The 16106-nt window shown below is 49.7% G+C and overlaps 2 protein-coding genes across 6 annotated transcripts in view; one reads left to right on the top strand and one right to left on the bottom strand.

Annotated features, from left to right (window-relative positions):
* Window positions 1-10627, top strand: part of PER3 (period circadian regulator 3) — a 25515-nt gene extending 14888 nt beyond the window's left edge. For 2 of the 5 annotated variants that reach the window (XM_081923473.1, XM_081923474.1), the window contains exons 14-22: window positions 101-224; window positions 1256-1383; window positions 1758-1967; window positions 2744-3013; window positions 4015-4730; window positions 5791-5983; window positions 7475-7655; window positions 8395-8545; window positions 9500-10627. In XM_081923473.1, the coding sequence (XP_081779599.1) occupies window positions 101-224; window positions 1256-1383; window positions 1758-1967; window positions 2744-3013; window positions 4015-4730; window positions 5791-5983; window positions 7475-7655; window positions 8395-8545; window positions 9500-9634 (2108 nt within the window). In that variant the 3' untranslated portion in view covers window positions 9635-10627. Of the gene's footprint in view, window positions 1-100; window positions 225-1255; window positions 1384-1757; window positions 1968-2743; window positions 3014-4014; window positions 4731-5127; window positions 5984-7474; window positions 7656-8394; window positions 8546-9499 lie in introns of those variants that run through there. The other 3 variants (XM_081923475.1, XR_014171292.1, XM_081923476.1) reach the window with 3 other exon arrangements.
* On the bottom strand, window positions 10628-16106 carry UTS2 (urotensin 2). Its single transcript, XM_081923942.1, has 4 exons — window positions 15980-16106; window positions 13295-13417; window positions 12475-12521; window positions 10628-12329 (listed from the first exon to the last, which is right to left on the bottom strand). Exons 1-4 carry the CDS (start codon window positions 16077-16079, stop codon window positions 12213-12215), a joined length of 387 nt encoding a protein of 128 aa, XP_081780068.1. The 5' UTR covers window positions 16080-16106; the 3' UTR covers window positions 10628-12212.

Below are 16106 nucleotides of genomic sequence, written 5' to 3'. Positions count from 1 at the left end.
ATGGGAATTTCATTGAGACCAGGGGCAAGTGGCCAAGTGGTGGTGGTCGCCCACTCCATTGTAAGGGACGTTTTCTTTCCCCACTCTCCCAATTTTCTAGACCAAAAGCCAGGTGCTCCCCCTTCGACTCTCATTGACCCACTAGCTGAATCTTGTGATGTTTTGAGAAGCACCAACCACGTCCTGTCCTATCAGCAAATTAACTGTATGGACAGCATCATCAGGTAATAACAACATGGCGTCTCAGCAGGTGTCGATGCTCCTGAAGTCTTGACTTCCTCCTCAGTCCCTGCTAGGCATTTCTCATGCCAGCAAAATTCAGTTTCTGTACCTCATTGTAAAAAGAAAAGAGTGATCTGTCTGTGAGGCACTCAGAATGAGGTTGTGCTGCTCTCTCTGGTGAATCATGTTATTTCCCCTTTTTCTGTTGTTTTGGACTACTTAGCTTTCCTTTCCACAGTCTCAGGGCTCCCAAAGCAGGTTGGGGCAGGGGGAGACATAAATACCTTGGTTTTCAAACAGCTTAGCTCTTGAACGTTTTGGCTCCCAAACGCCACAAACCCAGAAGTGACTGTTCCGGTTTGCAAACTATTTTTGGAAGCCGAATGTCCGACGGGGCTTCCGTGGCTGCTGATTGGCTGCTTTGGTTTTTGAACATTTTGGAAGTTGAATGGACTTCTGGAACAGATTCCGTTCAACTTCCAAGATACGTTAAATAAACGTAAATAGATAAACGTAAATAGAAACGTTTATCAAAACAAAACCATGCTCAATTCTAATAATGTGGCAGAAATTATATGGTGCCTGTATGGAACCAGGATTACATTCAGGCTATTCCCAGCATCATCCTAGGCACCAGCAGCTACCCCCCCCCCAAAAAAAACCCCTTGAGGTCAGTGGTTGGGGCTGAGCAGCTAGATCTCTCTTGGCCCTTACAGGGGGCCAAGTTTGCTCTCCTGCTGGCATCATTAGACCATTCTGTTTGTATGTTTGAGTGTTTTATGTTCTCCCTAACAGACTAATGTATTAAACATAGAAGTGCTTGATAGAATTTCCCCACTTTCTAAACTGTCAGAGGACCTTTAAGTGGGGGGCGAAGAGAATACCTGCATAAATTCAATGAAACAGAGGGTTGGGTTGATCCTGATTATTGAAACTTGCCTACTCCTTCGCTCCCATTCTGACTGGCTGGGTGAACAGCTTATATTCACGGACTTAGAATAGGAAGATGCTCATGCCAGGCTCCTGATTGCAGATACCTGGAGAGTTGCAACAGTCCCGCCCTGAAAAGGAAGTGCGAGTCCTCTACCAATGCATCCTCTTCGTCCTCCGATGACGACAAGCAGGCTCACCTAAGCCAGAATGACAAGCAAATCTTGGAAGGTGAGAGGGAGCACAGGAAGGTTTCAAGGGGTTTCCGTTTGCTGGCAGCTGGTGGGTCCTGGTGGTAGCGTGCTAATAGCTGTTTCTGCCAATATGCTCCAGCGCTTGATGTGCTTTGTGGAAATGGCTTCCTACCCAGGTACTCTTTTTTCCCATTCGAAAGCCCCACATTTAAATTGATCAGCTTTGCTTTTCTTGACTGTGCTTCTGTTACGTCGTATCTTTGAAAGCATTTGCTTTGAGTTTTTTAAGTGGAGGTTGGATGGCCATCTGTCTTGGATGCTGTAGTTGAGATTCCTGCATTGCGAGGGGGTTGGGCCAGATGAAGCTCAGGGGTCCCTTCCAACTCGACATTTCTATCATTCTCCCACTAGATGCTGCCGAGCTGCCCTTGGTTGATTCCCAGCCACCTGCGACGCCCAACCTGGAAGGCGATGTAGAGCAGCAGGCCCCAGCAAGGGTGGTGGGTGGCGCTGCTGCAATGACTGACCTGGCGCTGACTGCCAAAGCATTGAGCGTGGTGTCCGCAACCAGCCAGTGCAGCTACAGCAGCACCCTGGTCCACTTCCCACACCCGGAGTCAGGTAGGTTGGCAGACAGATCTTGCTCCTCTCCTGAGAAAAACACACAAACCTCCGAGCTCCTTTGCTTACCCACCCACCTCCTCTCCCAGGCAAGCGGTGTTTGCCTGCATAAGTCCTATCTGGTTAGAACGGATGAGGCTCCAGGCAGGGCTGGTCGTTCTGCTCTCCCGTCTTGGGGTCTCACCAACAAGTGAGCCATGCCCTCCTCGAAGGCTTTGGGAGGATGGTAGCTGGATGCTGTCCCTGTCCTCTGGCAGTGGTGTAGGAACCTCACTCAGTGATTGTGGAGGACAAATTGCTTCCTGTTTATAGGCGACATCCATTGCAATGAGCACCAGTCACCTTGATTTCAGGTAGGGACCTTCCAGGAAGCACACTTATTCACAGCAGTGCTTAGAGTTCCTTTGGCCTTCCTTACTTTGCCTGGCTAGACATTTGGGCCTAAGTAGAAGAGGGAGGCCCAGTGCCCAACCAGCCGAGGCCAAAACGCCTTCTCCTCCACCACCACCACTTCCTCCTCCTCCTCTTTTTCCCCATATCATTCCTGTGCAGCAGATTCTCGGCGGGATAACTTTGATTCAGATGCTGTCAATCAAACGGTATCTGAGTTGCCTTCCATGTGGCATGTGGCTCCCCCTTTTGCGGCCTGAATAATCCATTCCGGTAGCCCTGCACAACATCTAGGTGAATATTTGGGTGGCAGAGAAGGAGGTTCCCGAGTGTTGTCGGCTGCCTCCTTGGGAAAGTGTGGCTGACTATCCTACTACCTCTCGCAGAAGCCACGGCGCTTGAAGAAGCCACTCTGCAAGGTGAGCAGGTGGAGCCATCGCTGGCCAACCCCACGCCCAGCGCAGCTGGGGCTGGAGCCACTCTGGAGGAAGTCAGGCTAGTGGGGCTGACCAAAGAGGTCTTGTCGGCTCACACGCAAAAGAAGGAGCAGGAATATGTGGACCGCTTCCGCCAGAGGGCCCTCCTGTCCTCATACCGGCCAGCCTACCTCCAGCATGGAGCGGCCAGGAGCAGCCAGCCTCCTTCCCAGGACCAAGGTAGGAACCAAGTGAGCAGCAATGGTGGGGGAGGCAGAGCTGTGGCAGCTCCCCATAGTGCTCTTGCTCTCCTCCTCTCTGTGTTCAGGGAAATAGCCCTCCCCATATTCTTGAATGGTGTGTGTTAGGGAAGAATTTAGCTTAGGGGCTTAGAGGGGTCTCTCTTATTTGGCTAGGGAACAGGGTGCTGTGAGTCTGCTAGAAGCCAGCTTGCTTGCCGCTGTACCCAAGAATACAGCCTGTGCCACTTTACAGTTGTAGCCTAGATTGTAGATTGCGCTCGTAAGGGAGCAGCAGAGGCACAGCCAGAGACACATCTTTACTGTGAGAGCAAAGTGAAAGGTAGTTTTTGGATTGACTGTCTCTGAGAAGGGAGGAAGGGAACAAGAAGCAAGCAGCAATGAGGCAGAGGAGGCTGGAAAGTAGGAGTTTCCTTCATTATATCTAAGGGTGGGGGAACGAAGGTCATTCAGTGGCAAGAAGAGGAGGCTTCTTGCAGACAGGCTTTGCTGAGGGCAGAACGAGGCCCCCAAAGAGCCAGGCACGGCTCCTGCATTCGTCTCCTGACAGCGCCTTGAGAGAAGCAGTTCAGGGGTGCGCAAAGAGGCTCCCAGGTAGGACTTCTGCAGGCCCAAGAGCCGAGCGGAAGAGGGTTTGCCAAGACTGCACCTAAAACCACAAAGTGGTGCCGCCTTGCCAGAGCAGCCAAACTGTTGCCCTCTAGTTGCTGTTGGGCTCCAACTCTCTTCTCCTGAGTGGGGAGCACCTGCTGGGGGAGGACTGCAGGAGAGGGGGATAGGAGAGGGCCTTAGGGTCAGGCAGGTGTCAGGATGGGCGGTGCGACTGCCTGCTTTCTATCTTCAACTGGGAACCGGTGCTGCTTCTGCGCCTCTCCTACTGTCTATGGCAAAAGCGCTCTTGGCTTAACCCCTTCCTTGAACCCTCCCGCCTGCCCCTCTCTCTCCTCACAATTTCCCCGCCTTTGGCTTTTTCCTCCGCAGACGATGTCTCTCCAAAGCAGACCAGGCCGGTGGGCTGTAAAAGGAAGACCAAGCCGGGGAAGTTCAAGCGCCAGAAACCACTGGGCTCCCCCGACAGCAGGAGCGGTGCTTGGGAGGCGGACGCCTCCCAGGGACCCCACTCTGGGGCCCCGAGCTTCACCCTCCCTGCCGATCCTTATGCAGCAACGCCTGATTTCCCTGTCGCCTCTCTGGGAGGAGGCCCTGTCTTGCCGCCTTCTGCCTCTGCAGCAGCCCCAGCCACCCCACCTTACCTGCCCTGCAGCATCCAGCCCCTCCCAGCAATCCCTGCTCCATACATGGGCGGCTTCATGACTGTCCTCTTTCAGAATTTCCCAGCGTACCCTCTGCCGCTTCCGCTGCCTCTTTTCGCCCCTCCGCCTTCCTTCCCTGCGCAGCTCTTCCCCTGCCCTTCTGCTGCTTCCTACCCCTGCCCTGTGATGCCCCCGGGCCCTCCTTCCGCTCTCCCCGTGGCACCGCCAGGCCCCATGGAGCACCCTTCGCCCCCCTCCACCCCAATGTCTGCTGCCGAGGAAGAGCAGCCTGCATCCTCGGGGGACCCGCCCCACCAGAGGCTCTTCAGCAACTCCCGGAGCAGCTCCCCTCTGCAGCTGGACCTGCTTCAAGAAGAGCTGCCCAAACCACTGGAGCTGTCCGGCACAGCACAGGCCCCCCTGGCAGGCACAGGAGCCATGTGTGTAAGTTCCTGCAAGGGGGATCCTGGCTCAGGTTTTGGGAAGGGTTGGCTGCCAATGGTGGCAGATTCAGGGGGGAAATAGCGTAGTGTGCAAGGAGTGCCACTCCCCCCAACCCTGACTGTTTTCTTGCTCCATGGGCCACAGAAGGAGCTTCTCCATCACAGATTTGTGGGGCCTTGTGAAGCTGGTGGTGGGGCATCCCACCCAGAGATCCCTTGCAGTCCATGCTGCTTATTCCGCTTGGGTTTGGGTGGTGCTCTGCACATGGGGCACGGCAGTTGCAAACATGGCGATTCATTCCTCCTCCCCCCCCCTTTCTGTCCTGGTCCTTCTGGCTCTTTCGGGAGCCGCCTAACAGCAGACGGTGGTTGTTCTAATTACGCCCTCTGTCTCCCAGGGATGCAGCTAAGGAGCGAAGAACAGGGACTTCCTGCGTTGGGTCGGTTTCCGTTCCGCTGTGTTTTCAGAGGTGGGAATCTGAGTTCTGCAGGCAAAGAGGAAAAAAATGTATTGGCTCCTGAATCCAGATTGGACTGGGGAAGCTGGCACAGCTGCACTTTGGATGGGTGGAGGGTCCCAGGCACATACAGCTGCTGTAGCTGTGAGTTGGGCGCAGCCAACTGTGGAAATGAGACCCCTTTGTGTGTGTTGTGTGTTGTCTACCATGTGCTTCGCGTCTGTGGCTGCATTGCGCCGTATGAAACAGCAGCGGGAAGCTTGTTTGGTCTCTGTTGGCAGGAGAAATCCTTGGGTTTAAAGCACCCACCCCTCCAGATGTTTTGGGCTCCTATCAGCCCCTGCCAGCCTGTCCGTAGTACCCTGGGAGTTGTTATGCAAACAATCTGGAGGACAGGTTAAGGAAGTTTGCAGGGCTTGCGGGCCGTATTTGCGTGACCACATTATCTGGCTCCGCGACAGGAGTCTTTTACTTTCAGAACCAGCTGAGCTGGTACCAGCTGCTAATCCTGACCCCACCTGGGTGCCTGCAGAAAGCACCGCCATCTCTCCTTGAGCCCGGCAGTGACTGTGTGTGGATGGATTTGTCCCATTTCCTTTGCAGGATGAGGACGGGGAGGACAGCGTGAACAATGACAGCCACTCCGTCTCCAGTGAGTTCTTCGACCTTTTGCTACTGGAAGATTCCCAGTCTGGAAGTAGCTCAGCGGCCTCTGGCAGTGGGTCTGCTGAGTCCAGCTCCTTGGTCTCTGGGTCCAATGGCTCCAGCTCCAATGAAACGTCTGGTTGTGGCACAGGTAAGGCAGGCACTCTGGGCACGAGAGGGAGACCCTGAAATATTTGATGGTGGCAAATTTTAGTTCATGGATGGGACAAGCCAGTGCCTTACAGTGCGCTGTGTGAAGGAGGACTTCCTTTGTCCTGAATCTTCCAACATTCATCTTCTTCTGATGTCCCCAGCAGATAGTATTACGGGAGAGGGAGAAGAGCTTCTCCTGATCCACTTTCTCCACTCAATGGGGGAAGTTATTCCATCCCTTAATTATTTTGATTCCCTGTTTGAACCTTTTCCTGCTCTGCAATGTGCTTTTTGAGGTGAGGTGATCAGACAGTACACAATACGGTCCTACCTCAAGTTACAGACGCTTCGGGTTGCGCACCACAGAACCCAGAAGTACCGGAACGGGTTATTTCCCCGGTTTCGGCACATGTGCAGAAGTGCTAAATCACACTTTGTGCATGCACCAAAGCACCAAAGCGCTAAATCACACTTTGTGCATGCACAAAAGCTCTGAATCGCAACCCACGCGTGCACAGACGTGGTGCTGTGGGTTGCAAATGTGCTTCCCGCATGGATCACGTTCGCAACCCGAGAATCCACTATACTTCAAAGGCACTCACACAACACATTTGTATAAGGGCATTGTGATATCAGCAGTTTTATTTTCAATTCCTTTCCTAACGATCTCTAGCGTGGAATTTGCCTTTTTCACCACTGCTACATACTGGATCAACGTCTTCAATGAGCTATCTTCTACAATCCCATTCTGACCCCATGAGCATATATGTGAAATTAGAATTTTTTGCTCCCGTGTGCACCACTGTGCACTTGCTTACACTGAATGTCATGTTATAATTTCCTGCGCATAGACCCCACTTTGGAGCTCCTCAGAAATCCCTCTTTGTTTTAACCACTTAGAACAATTTGGCATCAACACCAAACAAGTCTACCTGAGTGCTCACCTCAACTCTAGATCATTTGTGAACAAGTTAAAAAACACAGGGCCCAGTACCGATCCTAGGGGGATTCTAGATCTCTCCTTTTGGAGGACTGCCCCTTGATTCATGCTGCTTAACAAGTTCCTTATCCACAGGAGGATCACTCCTTGGCAGGTTCATGTTTTTGCTCTCGGGTGCATATTATCCAGACCCAGTGATTTGTCAGTCTTAATTTGTCAATAAAAACTGCCCCTTGTCACTGCTGTTTGCTTCAGTTCCTCAGACTCCCTTCCTGTGAAAGTAGTTCAGGCACAGGAGGGATCTGTCCAGCGTCTCCCACTGTGAAGACAGATGCAAAGAATTTGCCTTGGGATCTCTGCAGCCCCTTTTTCTTGAGTGACTAGGCCACAACTTAGAAGGAGAGGAAGTGCTGTGTGTGTCGGCTTCCACAGAAAGAGAATCCCAAAGGGATTTGCTAGCAGGGGAACGGCCACCCTCCTCCCTGCCTTGAGATTGGCCTATGCAGAAACCCACATTTCATTTGTGTCCACCCACCTGTCTCCAAACAGGCAGCGGAAACAGCAGCAAATACTTTGCCAGCAATGATTCCTCCGAGGTCTCAAAAAGGGGGAAGAACAGCGAAGAAGGAGGAGAAGAGGCGGAACGGCCACCGCAGCCAGCCAGGTTGGTGTGGAGGACAGTGAATAGTTTGCCTGAACCAATCCAGATGACCTACCAAATGCCAAAGCGGTGAGAAAACGCCTTTGCTTTGCTACTTCTCCAAACTAGGTAGGCCCTCCTGCCTTCCAGAAGGCAGCGCTGGGAAAATGGGGATGGGGAAGGGCAAGCGGTTCAGGAAGGGGAGCAAAATAGGATTTCCGTAGCTTAGTCACCAGCAGGCCCCGTGATGTTTGCCCCCTTGTGAAGTGCTGGACACATTGGGTTTTTATTGTTGCTGGGAGTGGTGGCTGTTGTTGAGAAGGCAGAGGCAGCCCTGAAATGTCTTTGGAGTTGTTTTCAGGAACCTGAAGGGATGGACCAGTTTGAGGAAAAGCTTATACAGAACAGAGAAGTGCTTTGGGTGGGGCTTAGGTTTTGCATCAAAGTGCAAAATATGGATGGCAGAGAGCTTGTGATTGGAAAGCAGGGAAGATTCAGTTCAGAACGGATCTGTTGGGCCTCCAGATGTTGGATTGTCTAAACTCCACCCTAATGTCCAGCAGGATCAATGATCAGGGACAACGGCAATGGGAGTTGCAGCCCTCTAGGCATGGCTGGGGTACAAAAGACCTGCTTTTCTGTAGCTTTTGCAGCTAATGTTGTTTCAAGGCTTCTAAGATTTTGGAGGGTGCCACACCTTCTCTGTAGGGCTCTGGGTGGTGAAAACTAGCTGAACTTTATGCAGAGGATTGTAGGAGGAGGTGATGTCAGGATTTTGGCTTTGTCGGGCTGGTGCCTTTTTATCTAGCCAGCTTCTCATCTCTTGCAGAATTGCAGAGGAGGTGCTGAAAGAGGACCTGGAGAAGCTGGCCACCCTGGAGAGCAAGCAGCCCTGTTTCTCAGAAGGGCAGAAGGAGGAGCTGGCAGAGGTCCACCCCTGGATTCGCACCCAGACTGTCCCCCAAGAAATTGACACCCAAGTAAGGAAACCTGGGTGCATGGAAGCTGGTACTGTGGGTTTCAAATCCATGTGCTCTCACTGTACTCTTTCCAGCAACTGCTCAAAACATTTTTGTTAGGGCCAGCCCATCTGAACACGTAGAAGCTGCATGTGATTTACTTCCTTTTAAGCACTGCTGACTTCAGTCGTCTTTTGAATACTCTTAAATATCTGCTTTTAACTGTGTTTTATCAATCATTTTAATGTTCTGTTGCATATTTTTGTAAACTGTTTAGGAGCTCTCTTACCATCACACTGTTTATAATATATAACAACAAATTCAATTTAAAACACACACACACTCCTTTTCCTTTCAAATTGAGTTTGAGCCTTAGTGCAACATACTATTCAGTAACTGTCCTCAAGTAGAGATGGGAAGGCCTGGAAAAAAACCAGAAAAAATTGCAGGGGGGGGGAGGTTTTCCCTCGTTTTTTCCCAAAACTGTTTTTTAGAAGTCCATGAGAAAAATGACGAAGAGGAAGAAGAAATGGAAAATGATAGTAGTAGTTCAGAAAATGAGATAGAATAAACTGCATGTATATGTTGTGTCTTCCGTTCCTTTTGTTAAAAAAAACACTCAAAGGGTAGACCTATGGAACTTAAATATTGATTTGGACCTTGACTTTATTTGCTATTGGTGCTGTGGCAAATCTGATTATTTTTTATGTTGATGCTTTTTTTGTTGCTTTAGAGGGAAAAGGGGGGTGTTACCTGTTTTATTTCAATTCAAATAATTTGTAAAGCTACTCCACACTTAACTTTTTTTCTATTTTTTCAAAATTTCTATTTTTTATGGGGGGAAACAGTTTTTTCCTAATGGCTTCACAATTTCTGGAAATTGTACATCTCTAAGCTGGAGCAGGTGGACCTTTCGTCCTGCCCAGGAGGGCTCCATTCTTCCATGTTACTTACCAACTTCCTTCCCCTTTCTAGGGCTGCATCATGTGTGACAACAGGAATGCCGGCTTGACTGTTGTTGCCGGGCTGGAAGACAGAGATCCTCAAGAAGAGGACAGCAAGGACCTCCTTGATGAGACACTGCTGCTTCCACTACAGGCACCGCCCTAGAGAAGCCCACCCTTCCTGTGCAGGTGACCCGGCTCATCTTTCCCTCTGGCTCTCCAAGATGCTGGTTCCAAAGGCTCACCCCTCACACCACTCCAAAATTTCTGAAATTACGGCAACTAATACAGTGGTACCTTGGGTTACATACGCTTCAGGTTACACATGCTTCAGGTTACAGACTCCGCTAACCCAGAAATAATACCTCGGATCAAGAACTTTGCTTCAGGATGAGAGCAGAAATCATGCTCCGGCAGCGCGGCGGCAGTGGGAGGCCCCATTAGCTAAAGTGGTGCTTCAGGTTAAGAACAGTTTCAGGTTAAGAACGGACCTCCAGAACAAATTAAGTACGTAACCAGAGGTACCACTTTAGTTGGTTCTTGTTTGAGACGAAGCGGCAAGGGCCCCTCTATAAATGACCAGTTGGTTCCCAGAATCCATGAGTAGTCAGGTGCACCTGTGCTCATCACACACACACACACACACACACACACACACTTCACCAATGGGGCTTCCCCATTGGAGCTGGATTAATGCCTGGAGATCATCAGGCCGGATCTCATCCAGTCCTTCCTTTTCATGGCAGAGAGCCAGATTTTCCTCTCTCCCACCCCTGGAGGGCCACCCACCTGTCAATCACCTTAGGTCATAGCAGTGTCAGGTGATGCTTTTCTGTTTGAAGCCAACTGCGGGGTTTTCAGGCAGTTCTGTGTAGATGGTGCTCCTCTCCTGCCCCTACTTTTGTTGAATCAGTTTTGGCTCACCAAGGAATATATTAGGGTTATCGTCGTCGAGGGCTGTCAGTTTTTCAGAAGTAGAAATAGCAGCATTTTAAACTGACAAAACTCTCTTCCTGGAGTTCCCTCATTTCTGCCTTTGAATTACACCCAGGATCTGCCTTCTCTTGGTTTGGTGTGATGCCTGGCAGTTAGCTGGGAAAGGAAGGGAGAGTTATTTTTCCCCTCCTTGGAAACCACTTTCTAGAAGAAGGAGGAGGAGGAGGAGGAGGAGAAGTTGTCACCAACGTAAGTTTTCTTCAGAGTAGTCCCTTTAATGCACCTAACGTAGCCAGGACATTTTAACTTCTGTGGACCTACTCTGAGTAGGACTCATGTGCTACAACCCAGTATATATAATGTTGATGCTGCTGATAGAGACCATGTCACCTGCAGCAGCGCAGGATTTGCTCTAGGAATGGGACACACACACTCACCCCATTGCAAGCCACAATGTAGAATGTATAGTTCCAATTAGTTATCAGTGGGATTTATAAACTGGTTTTGGGGCAATAAACTTGTTTGTACCATACTTTTCAATATGTGCGTTTTTAAAAGGTGACCTGTTTGTGCGTGAGATGGGGAGATTTTTTCTCTTTTTGAAACAAAATAAAATGTGAAAATCTTCTTCCTGTCATTTTGCAATTTAAAATGCAGCCCCAGCACCAACAACAACAACAACAACCACAACATGGTGCCTTTCTGCTGTTGGACCTTCCTATCATTGGGGAAGTGAAGGGGAGCCTTGTCAGAAGGGGAAAAAAAGTTTAATTAGTTTCAGTCTTTACACATTTTGAGTGCAAAATGCAGGAGGGGGGATTGCAGAACCTGCTTCAGAATAAGTAAAGACTAAAATTGGCAGCGGCAACAGGATAACTCGTAATTTCATCCAAGTTGATGGCTACACTTAATTGTTTTGATTCTAAGAAGGACCTTGCATTTGCTTGCTGTTCCATCTGAGGCCAGTGCTTGTTTACTCTTTGAGAGACACTGCAAATCTTCCCAAAGTATGTCAAAGCCATAGAGAGGAAGTGCTCCCTTCAGCGGAGCTGGTTCTTCTTAAATCACATCAACTTTCCGTGCATTTTATCTGATTGCAGCATGATGCTCCCGCCAGAGAGGCAGAGATTTATGACCGGCATCTTCCAAAGAGCTGCTGCCCATTCATCATTGCCAGCTCCACTCTTCATCCGAGGTCGAGGGACAGGCTGTCATGTCTGTGCCTAAAAATGAGAGCGGAGGTTGCAGGGGGTAGAGAGCCTTTTAAAAAAAGTTAATTGGGTTTGCTTGTCATAAAGTCAGCCTAGGGACACCCAGTCCAATGCCAGCAGAGTCAGTGACATAGCTGAAGTCTGCCATTTCCGCTGCTTTGCTTAATTGGGACAGAAATGTCTGGCCTTCCTTTCCCAGTGCTTCCCCCCCCATAGAGAAGCTACTAAGTGTTTTTCCTGACTCCTTTCCGCTGACCTCGCAGAGCATAACACACAAAGATTCAAAGCCTATCCACGCAGGGGCCTTGCTCCCTGCTGAAATGCAAACAGGAACCACCGAAGGAAGAAAACAATTCTTTGCTTACAAGATCTTAGCAAACCAGATAGGATTTATTCCTCTCGCAAACAGCAAGGATCATAGAGGTGGTGGTCTGGAGTGTGATTTGTTTTTGCCAGCTTCACAATTCTTTATTTTAATCTTTTAAATATGGACAAATCTATATGCAGGGTTCTAGGATTCTTCTTGATGACATAAATAAAGGAGCTTGAATGGGGGGAGGGGTGTCCAGTTGGCCATCAGCCGCTTCCAGCCATCAGTTACACACAGTATTTCCAGAAACATTCGGAGAGGTTGCCCCGCTTCTTGTACTGCTTCCTGTCTGTGGCTAGCAAGCGGCTCAGCAGCGTGTTCTGGGGGAGGTTTCCGAAGAGTACCTGAGAAAAGCAGATGTTACATGTTGAGTCATGTAAGGAAGGTTGACCGGGAGTCCCTGGCCGCACACTGAGAACCCAGCAGAGTCACAGCACCCATAACAAGGAGAAAAGCTTTCAAATGGCCTTGGGGCTGGGGGCTTCTCACCTCTTTGACATTTTCCCTCGATGGCATAAAGCCTCTGGGGTGGAGACCTGGAACAAAAAGAAAGAAGATACATCCAAGCATTGCTTTCTCCTCTGGAAAGGTCACGGTCTATTTTCCAGCCTTGGTTTGGTCCCCTTCCCCAGCTTCCCTTGGTGGGAGCTTTTGGACGTTGCTTCCTAGGACAGGAGTGGACAGAGAGAGTCAAAGGGGGCAGTGTGCCCATGCTCTCAGCTCATGGTTGGTGCTGGTCAAACCAGTTTGCCAGCTCTTAATCCTAGAGGGGAAGAAAAAGAGCCTCTGCTGTACATTTCTTCTCTGGGTGGGAGTTTTCCAAATTAAAAGTAATGAAACCCAGCCTTGCAGAATACCAGGCATTTCCCTATTATGCCCTTCCCCAGCAGCTCGCTTATCAGGACTCTTATCTCACCTTTTCTGGCCTAAGTTCAGAGTTTGTGGCCAAGCAGAGATTCAAAGCCTGGTCTCCCGATTCCTGGTTTAGCCCCCTAACCACTACACCAGGGGTCTTCTGCCCTTTCAAATCCACCTGCTGCTGTTGCACCCAGCCTTGGATCAAACCGTAGGTCCTGACCCATCAGCCAGAAGACCCCTGGCTCTGTTTTGAATGCTCCCTGGTTGGCTAGGTTGCATGGAGTGCGAAAGAAGGTGAACAGGTAGGTATGGCGTGGGTGGCTTCAACCCTTGGAGCAGGATCCACTGGGAAGCAGGAGCAGCAGCAGTTTGGTTGTCTGCGTTGCAAGTGCTGCAGAATGCCCCGTCTGGCTTGCTCCTCCAGAGGCAAAAGGGGGTGTCTCTGTCTTACCTGCTTTCCTCAGAGTGTCTTCCATCTGTGCTCCCACTAATCCCTGTGGGGTCTGCATGAGGGAGGACCCTCTGTTCCTGCTGCTCAAGGCCTCCAGAGTTATCCTGGCATCTTCATCAGTCGCTGTAAGGAGAGGAGGACACGAGAGGGAGGCATCGCACAGCTTGAGGAGGACTCTATGCCTAGTCATGGGCCAACTGAGCCACAGTGGGTGGTTGGGTTGGTGGGATGCAATTGACACTTGTGTGGTAGCAGATTCCTCCCAAAGGGGCTCTGCACAACCCACCCACCTTCTTCTCTCTTTCCCTGCCAAAGAGAGTTCCCCCTGCCCGGTAGCTTTTTCCCTGCGTTATTCTGTCACCTTTAAGAATGTAAGATCAGACCAAAGTCCTCCAGTGTCTATTGGGCAACTTGCCCCCTGCTCACCCTCTGCTCTTCAGAGGGCCCCTGGATCTAGGGCCTACTATGGGGTGGGAGCCAGGAGGGCCCCTTGGCTCAGGGCCTCAAGGGCCCCCTCAGATTTAGATGCCAATTTTTGGACATTGGATAAACTTGCTTTTATGCACATCCAACAAAAACCTCTCTCCAACAAACACACACACACACACACACAGAGAGAGAGAGAGAGAGAGAGAGAGAGAGAGAGAGAGAGAGAGAGAGATTATAAATGCAAATTTAAGCAAAGAAGATACATGGTTTAGTAAAATGATATTTTTTGTTGACTGATACCTATTAACATTTGGGGGAATTCCAGATTCTGATGGGGTCTGCCTGCCTGTACTGAAAAGCGTGTGTGAACTGAGGCTCACAAGCTTGTGGCTCTGGGTTTGTGGGCTTCTGTAGCCTGTTGTTATTCCTGTTGTTTCTGTATGTGTTTTTTTAATATATTTCTCACTTTTTATAAACCTCTGTCGGCCTCTTTCAAGACGCCTCTTGTTTGAATCTTGATTTTAAAGCTCCTCTGCATTAGTGCTGAAAAAGTCTCTGTTCTTATTATTTTCTCCCACTCTGTCTGCTTCTGATATGAATTGTGACTTTTTGTAAGAAAGCACATTATGTGCACACAAGGAAGATGCACAGACAGGTAATGGCGGTATGTGCTTTGCACACAAATTATAATCGCATTCCCCTGGGCAGTAGTATTCACAATATTTTTAAAATGCCATTTGCACAGCAATTTGCAGCACAATCCTAAACATATCTACTCAGAAGTAAGTTTTATTGAATTCAGTGGGGCTTACTCCCAGGTAAGTGGGCTTAGAATTGCTGCCAAAATATTTGAGAATCGGGAGTTTCCAATGCCAATTTCTCCCATCCAGTCTTTGCATTTAGTACTCGGGCAGATCATTTTTATTTACTGCTGTGAGTCTGAAGCAATAAAAGGAAGCAGCTTTTGGTTGTTGAATGCCCTATTTTGTTTTTCTGTGCAGGCTCGCCATTTTTAATTTTCATTATGGCTCAGCCTGCCCCCGGACATGCCTTTTTTAAAAAGGCCATCTAAGCTGCTTGTGGCAGGGAGTTCCGTATGTGAATTAGGCTTCCTTGGGTCAGACCTGTCCTGCTGCAAATGAAGAACTGTGGCTCAAAACCTTTGCCTCCCTCCGCACCCCAGCCAGAAAGGATCATGTCAGGGTCTGGTGTTCCTCTGCAGCCACAGTCCCGTCCCCCCCCCCCCGCCAGTTTCTTTCCACAGGGCTCCAGCAGCGTCAACCACCCACCTCATCCTTTGACAAGGAGCAGATCTCGGTAACCTACAAAGGCTGCTACAATGGCCATTCCCAGGGATGAGTGGCTTTCATGGGCATTCATTTTCTTCTGTCATTATTAAACGTCAGGAGGAAAAGCTTCTCAATGGATGGATTGATGCTCTTTCAAAGATCCTCATATTTGGCAGTGCCAAGTGCAGGAGCCATTCCCAGTGGTTGGGGAGGGGGCGTTTAGAATAGATGACCCGCAAGGTCCCTTTCAACTCTGCAATTTTACGATTCTATCATTCTGTATCCTGACAGGTTCCTGGGAAAGGGCTTGCCAGTTTCCTGATGTGCCTGTTGATCATCCCTTGAGGGTGCATTTAGGGCACCAGGGGCTCCCTTAAGCCGACACCCAGCTTCTAATCCTCAAGCAATCGGCACACCTGTGTGAACTGGGATGTTTATCCATTTATTTATATTAGGAATTTTATATGCTTTGCCCAAAGGCCCTCAGGGTGGTTCCTGTCATAATAATAAATGATGCAATAACCACCCAACACAAGAACTTAAAACAATTGTATCAACCCAAATCCTATTTAAAGCAGCAATGTCGACCCATTCATAAATTTCTTGGCTGTTCCTCTCATTGGGAACATGAGAAGCTGCCTTATGCTGTATCAGACTGTTGGACCGTCTAACTTAGTGTTGTCCACACTGGCTGGCAGCAGCTCTCCAAGGTCTCAGGCCGGTGGGAATTGAACCAGGGACCTTCTGCATACAAGGCAGATGCTTTGCCACTGAGCTATGAGGGCAAACTCCTGCTGGAAGAGGCGTGTCTTACCTGTTCCCTAAAAGAAGTGGTGTAACTGGATGCCCCGCATTGGGGGAGACAGTTCCCCAAATCTCTCTCCCTTGGCTTTTTCGGTTCTCCTGAACCTATTCTTCCACCACAAACCAATGTCTTACTGAGTGAATGGAAAGGGAGAGGACTTACCTGGGAGCCAGTAGGACCCTTCGCTGGCCACAGGGATTGCCCAGAGTGGGCCAGAGAGACTGGCAAGGGAGAGGCAGATCCAGCCCAGCTTGTCCATCATGCCTCTCCAAAACGTCAGCGCTGAGAT

The sequence above is a fragment of the Podarcis melisellensis genome (genome assembly GCF_964234715.1).
Source record: "Podarcis melisellensis genome assembly, chromosome: 8".
Classification (NCBI taxonomy): Eukaryota; Metazoa; Chordata; class Lepidosauria; order Squamata; family Lacertidae; genus Podarcis; species Podarcis melisellensis.
The sequence above is the reverse complement of the archived record's forward strand: the minus strand, read 5'-3'. Positions and strand labels throughout refer to the sequence as shown.

Bases quoted from the DNA above. Each gene is read 5' to 3' on its own strand.
- UTS2 (XM_081923942.1), bottom strand. From the start codon at position 16,079: ATGATGGACAAGCTGGGCTGGATCTGCCTCTCCCTTGCCAGTCTCTCT. The intron at 13,418-15,979 runs GTAAGTCCTCTC...CTCTCCTTACAG, and splicing joins AGGGTCCTACTGGCTCCCAG to CGACTGATGAAGATGCCAGG. The intron at 12,522-13,294 runs GTAAGACAGAGA...TTTTTGTTCCAG, and splicing joins AGACACTCTGAGGAAAGCAG to GTCTCCACCCCAGAGGCTTT.